Raw genomic sequence first — 6,708 nt, 5'->3', positions numbered from 1 at the left:
AGCTCAGGCACCTGGGAAACAGTTTTGTAAAAGCGCCGCAGGTGAATGTGGCCGAGGTTGTGGAGCCTAGTTCCATCTTCCTCTTTGTCTCTTGGAAAGTCCTCAGGCTATTAGCCCTTGCACAGGCTGTGCCCGTATTAGCCCTTGCAGATAGCCATATGGTTTAAGGGGTCACTTGAGGAAGTGAAAACAGCTTGGGGAAGAACCTCTCCTGCAAGAAGCTCCTTCCTCCCCCTAGTTAGTCCCTAACATTCATTCTCCAATTGGGGTCTGAGACCGCAATTTTGTAGAATATGGTTGGTGGCATTTGAAAACAAATCCCAGGTTTGGTGCCTTTCTGGCTTTCGGGGGTGTGCCTGATATGCCTCTGCTTACATTATCTCCAAGCTGACTATTCCACGCCATTTAAGTTGAGAACGGGTTGTCCATTTTTCTGTGATGTATGTATTCTTTTATCCTTCTGTAATTTCTTCCATAGAGGGTTACGGGGTCTTTCTAATCCTAGGAGGGCATTGATTACAAGTTAATTTGGTCTCTTAAATGGAAGTACTTGGCCAACTCTTCTTTGTATGTGGGAGGTCTCCCCAGGCAACTGTGAACAGCTTATAAAGGCTGCTAAGAGGTCAAAAAGTACTTTGCTGAATCTTGTTCCCTTCGCTTAAAAACAGGCTTGTCTGTCTTGCGCAGGCTTTAGAAGTACTTCCTTCTTGGTTATGCCTTGGGCTCTCCCCTGCTGCTCTGGAGGGCCCACAGGCCTCTGATTTCATCCTGCATCTCCATCCCTGATGGGTATTTAGACCCCAGTCTGTTGTCTTGCATGCAGGGCCGTTCTACCTAAGCATTCCACAGTGAGCCATGTTTGAGTGCACCCACTTGAAAAGGAATCTTATCAGCCTGATTTTTCTGTATCCCTGATGCCTGTTATACAGTTCTAGGCTCTCAGATATGTAACTCCATAGTCACTTAAGACCCTTTTCTTCCTGAAAGCAAACTATCAATAAATGGTAACTATATCCTCTTTATCACTTACACCAAAGTGGTCACGTCTTATCACTTATTTGTTTGAAGTTTTGCTGCTTTTTTCTTGGTTTTATATGACCTTCTTTTTAACCTCCAGTTTGTACTGAAATTAATCTTCCTTCTCCTGCCAGGCTAATGTTGCTAATTTTTCTTTACAAGATGAGAATAAATACACCTATCACACAGTGGCTGATGTGAGGACTAGACATAATGTAAAGTCTTTATCATATTGCTAGACACAGAGTAAGTCTTAAGTGAATGATAGCCACCTAATTTTGATTGTTTGCTCCACTGCTTTGTCCACAGTATGGAAGCAGCAAAGTGCATAGCTGAAAATATGGGCCATAGAACCCTGAGAGCCTGCATTTCCTGCTTGCTTCTCCTTAAGGAAAATAGGTCAATTTCATTACTGGCCTTTGCAGTTACTAGAAGTATAAAGTAAGATAAAGGTTGTGTAGAGAGAGAATGCTTCCTTAACAGTCACTGGCTGGCAGATGCTCCTTGTTCTTCCTGCATTGTATTCCTAAATCTTGTAGCATCTAACCTGTTTGGTTTCAGAAGTTTGAAAGAAGTGTAATGATTTTTTTTTTCTCTTCTTTTGTAGGTTAACTGTATCCACAGTAATGGCTGCGGCCTTACCCAGGACCCTGGGGGAGTTGCAGTTGTATAGAATATTGCAAAAAGCCAATCTGCTTTCTTATTTTGATGCCTTTATCCAACAAGGTGGTGATGACGTCCAGCAACTCTGTGAAGCTGGAGAAGAGGAATTTTTGGAAATCATGGCACTGGTGGGCATGGCTAGCAAGCCCCTTCATGTTAGAAGGCTACAGAAGGCTTTGAGAGACTGGGTTACAAACCCTGGCCTTTTCAATCAGCCACTGACTTCCCTTCCTGTCAGTAGCATACCTATCTATAAATTACCGGAGGGATCACCTACGTGGCTGGGAATATCCTGCAGCAGTTATGAAAGGAATAGCAATGCCCGGGAACCTCATTTAAAAATCCCCAAATGTGCTGCTACCACCTGTGTGCAGAGCTTGGGGCAGGGGAAGTCAGACATGGTGGGGAGCTTAGCACTGCAGAGTGTTGGTGAGTCCCGGCTCTGGCAGGGTCACCACGCTACGGAGAGCGAGCACAGTCTCTCCCCAGCAGATCTTGGCTCGCCTGCGTCCCCGAAGGAGAGCAGCGAGGCCCTGGATGCTGCTGCTGCACTCTCTGTGGCTGAGTGTGTGGAGCGCATGGCCCCCACCCTGCCAAAAAGTGACTTGAATGAAGTGAAAGAGCTGCTAAAAACCAATAAGAAGTTGGCTAAAATGATTGGTCACATCTTTGAGATGAGCGATGATGATCCACACAAAGAGGAGGAAATTCGGAAATACAGTGCAATATATGGCAGATTTGACTCAAAGAGAAAGGATGGAAAACATCTCACACTTCATGAGGTAAGCCCATGCTTCGCTGTGTGTGTGTGATGCTGTTCCTTTGAGGTGAGTGTGGTACTAGTTTGCAGAAAGGAGATGGACTTCCCGAGATCAGGGTTAAAACCACACAGGTATTAGCAAAACACAGCTCTTCGGAAAGGAGACTGTATTTATCGTGTTGGAGTATTTTATGTTAAACATGTTTGAGCTTTGAAACTACAGTATGAGGGGACTTAGAAAAATGTCAGAATTTAAGCAGTGAAAGTATGAAGTCTTTGTGTTTCTAGGGCAGTTTATTTTTAAGACATAAAGTAGATTTTTCAATGTAGACATGTTTATTTTTAAAACATTTTTGTAGACTTTTTTAAACAAAAAAATTAATAAAAATAACCAAAACTGAAAACAGTTTCCAACTAGGATAGAAAACAAAATTATAGTTGATGAATATTAGAAGAATTATTACAGCTTTTAACATTGTTTTGGTTTGATGTTTGACATTAAAAGTTCTCATTGTTTTATCTTTATAGCACTGAGAAATATTCAGCTTAAATACGTGTATGTGTGCATACAGTATATGTGAAATGCATGTACACTGTACGTGTGTGTGTAAGCTTACACTTCCTTTCTCCTTAGCTCAAGCTAAACTTACGTCTTTTCTGTTACCTTTTCCTCCAACTAGAGTGACTCTTCTCTTCCTTTTAAATTTTTATCCCTGCACACACTTCTGTCACAGTTACTTGAGAACGCTTTGTTGGAATTGCTTACCTGTATCCACGTCTTGTCTCTCTCAGTATAGTTTGAGCTTCTCCAAGGCAGAGGCCACGCCTTATTCATCTTTCATCATCAGAGTCCAACGTACCTGATAAGTTCTTAGAAAACATGTTTACTTTGAAAAATACAAGAGACTTTCATAGCTTTTTCATCTCTATGTGTCTTTTAGGCAGGTGTGCCCAACCCACAGCTTATGGGCTGCTTGCCTTCTTTCTAAAAAAAAATTATATTAAAATTAAGGAAGTTTTATTATATACATCAACTATATTATATATTATATGCAACTGAGAACAGTCCCTTTTACTCAGTGCTGCCCAGACAAGCCAAAAGGCTGGACACTCATACTTTAGAAAAATGAAAGAAATCCTCCAAAAAAAGTTCAGATTGAATATAATATTTCACATTTAGTATCAGCTTTTCCCCGCCAGATTTGTACTTTAACATGAAAAAAATATATACTTATTGAAAGGACACAAAGTATTGAGTCAGTAAACTTCCCAGTACTTCTTACATATACAAATATGGATCCTGTTTAGCACATTGTTCTGAATTCTTTTCTTTTTAATGAAATAGTGTATTTACAGTACAACATACTATTAGATACTTTTTCAAGTCAGTACATATATAGCTACCTAATTTATGTAAGGGTTACATTGTGTTCCAGGGTGTGCGTATGCTGTTATCTAATGATCTACTTTGTTTAGGCTGTTGACATTTTTAAAATTATATATTGCAAGGTTTGTGAACATTATTATATACATATACCTTTACGGACTTGTGCATATCTTTCTATAGATGGATTCCAACATGTAAAGTTATGGCGTCAGGATATGTGTAGATAAAAATTTTCAATTTACTGCTAAAATGCCTTCCAAAAAAACGCCAACAATTTGTATTTTTACTACTATGATGCAAATGTCCATCTCTTCACAGACTTACTAATATAATGCATTTCACATTCTTTTTCATCTTTGCCAGTCTAATAAATGAAAAATTCTCATGGCTCAAATTTATTTTCCTTACTGAAGATGAGTATCTTTTCGTATGTATAACATAGTAAAATTTTTATTCATATCCTTTGTTTTGAAGATGGATTTGTGTTTTAAATATTGGAAAAATTTTACATTTTAGGGTATTAACTATTTTTGTTACATTGTGCCATTTTTATAGATTAACATATATCCTTTGACCTGTCATGTGGAAGTTTTAGTTTATGTAGTATCTGTTGATCTTATCCTATATAGTATCATTAGTTTACTGTTTTATTCCTTCACAAGATTAGAGTTTTTTTTTTTAATTACTGTAGCTTTATGATGTGGTTTGCCATCTGGAAAGGCAAGTACTCCATCTACTCTCATTTTGGGACTTTTCTAGGTTTTTGTTTTTTTAAGATCATCTTTCAAATAAAATTTTGGCTGCATTTGTGTATTTTGTCAAAAATTTGTTATTTTATATATCTATCTATCTGTCTGTCTGTCTGTCTATCTATCTATCTACCTATCTATCTTTTGGAGATAGGGTCTTGCTATGCAGTTCAGGCTGGCCTTGAGCTCACTTTGTAGTTCAGGCTTGTCTCGAACTTGCAATGATCCTCCTGCCTCAGCCTCCCAAGTGCTGGGATTACAGGTGCGTGCCACCACACCTGACCTTTTTTTTTTGTCTTTTTGAGACAGGACCAGGCTGGTCTTGAACTCGCAAGGATCCTCCTGCCTCAGCCTCCCGAGTGCTGGGATTACAGGCATGTGGCACCACGCCCGGCAAATTTGTTATTTTATTTTATTTTATTTTTTTTTGGTTTTTCTCCGGTACCGGGAACCGAACTCACGACCTTGCGCTTGCAAGGCAGGCGCAAATTTGTTATTTTAATTAGAAATGCTTTAGATTAATTTGGTATAGATTAATTTGGTAAAAATTATAGATTAATTTGGTAAAAATTAATTTGGTAGATTAATTTGGTAAAATTATAGATTAATTTGGTAAAAATTAACGTATTTCCAATGAGACCTGTGTAGGAATGCAGTTGCATATATATATTTCCTTATTTGGACCTTTATATTTTGCGGTAATTTTAGTATTCTTTCATTCACATATATTTTGTATATTTCTTGTTAGGTCAGATACTATGTATTTTAAATGTCTCATACTTATTTTAAAATTTCTTTGGTTTAAATGGAATTTATAAATATATGTAAAAGGTTTATACATAATTATAAATAAGATATTTTTCCTCGGGATTTTTTAAATGGCTATCACTAACTGATTTTTATATAGTAATCTTGTTTTCAGCAGTTTTACCATCTTGTCTTTTTAAAAAATGGTTTACGTATGAATACTGGAGCTTAAGATCAGAGCATCGGTTAGCAGAATGATTTAAATAGCAATAAATCTAAGACTTGATTTTGGAGGTCTCCCTTTTGCAATTGTTCAGTTATCATTATTGCCACATAATGTCTGACTGACCCACAGGAATTTATGAGTACATCTAGAAAGCATGCTTAGCATTATGATTCAGATATGCTTTGGTGCTTTTTATTACCTATGAACCAGTAGAGGTATCTAGTTAAAACACTCTGAATGTCATTAATGGAATACAAAAGGCAAAACAAGTTGGCAATTATAATTTTTTCATTTAATCTAGTTTTCATATAATTCCTAAACAAATAGCAGATGAAAAACAGGTTACTCAAAAGACCTGTATTTTTATCAAAGTGAAAGTATTTTTAAAATAGTCTGCTCACTATAAAAAAAGTCCTCTGTTTTTTAAGAAAATTACTTTTACTTTTGGCTTCTGTTAAGGGGTTCTTTACTTTAGATAAATAAGATAAATAAGTACAGATAGTTTTTAAGATACGAGACTATCCTAGTTTTCACAAAACAAAACACTCAAAATTAATGTCAGTACTGAGATGTGGATATGGAAACTGGAAAATGTGGCTTGTGTTTTTGAAGCTTAAGTTAGAGCACTTGTTGCTTGTAACTCATTTGTGAATTCAGTCTAATAATACATTTAGGAAAAAAGTTTATGGATAGGAAGCTCTCTTCAAACTAGTAACCATCTAAACCTTGGAGAAAATTATGAAATTCTAAGGGAATTAAAAAGAAAGTAAAGAGCCAGGAATTTAGCTCAGTGGCACAGCACCTGCCTGGCAAATGTGAGATCCTGAGTTCTGATACCTAGTACCCAAATGAATAAATAAATAAATGAAATAAAATCCATGGCCATAATGTTAAAACAAGAAAGTAAATACTGTTAATACATTAGTATGTATAACTATTATGAAAAATTTATATATTTTCATGTGACTATTTAAATCAGAGAAAGACTTCTTAGTTTTTCTAAATACCTAAGATTAAAAAATGTTAGAAGTTTGTCTTCAATTTCCAAATTAGGAAGTACATTTACTCTTACTTCACTCTTGGCTTAATCTAACTGTTCTGAGAATAATCTTTATAGAACTCTTGTGAACATTTTTCTCTCTATCATTCAAGACAAAGA

The 6,708-nt window shown here is 36.6% G+C and overlaps 1 protein-coding gene across 1 annotated transcript in view; it reads left to right on the top strand.

Moving 5' to 3' along the window:
* Positions 1-1,624: 1,624 nt before the first annotated feature.
* The window catches only part of Nab1 (NGFI-A binding protein 1 (EGR1 binding protein 1)), a gene marked incomplete at its 5' end in the record, with an annotated part of 31,178 nt that continues 26,094 nt past the window's right edge, over positions 1,625-6,708 (top strand). Inside the window, 1 exon segment of the mRNA XM_013512258.1 lies at positions 1,625-2,462. Coding sequence (XP_013367712.1) covers positions 1,644-2,462 — 819 coding nt within the window.

The sequence above is a fragment of the Chinchilla lanigera genome, unplaced genomic scaffold (genome assembly GCF_000276665.1).
Source record: "Chinchilla lanigera isolate Chin_1 unplaced genomic scaffold, ChiLan1.0 scaffold00002, whole genome shotgun sequence".
Taxonomy (NCBI): Eukaryota; Metazoa; Chordata; class Mammalia; order Rodentia; family Chinchillidae; genus Chinchilla; species Chinchilla lanigera.
Note: the sequence above shows the minus strand (reverse complement) of the source record. Positions and strands in the feature narration are given on the sequence as shown.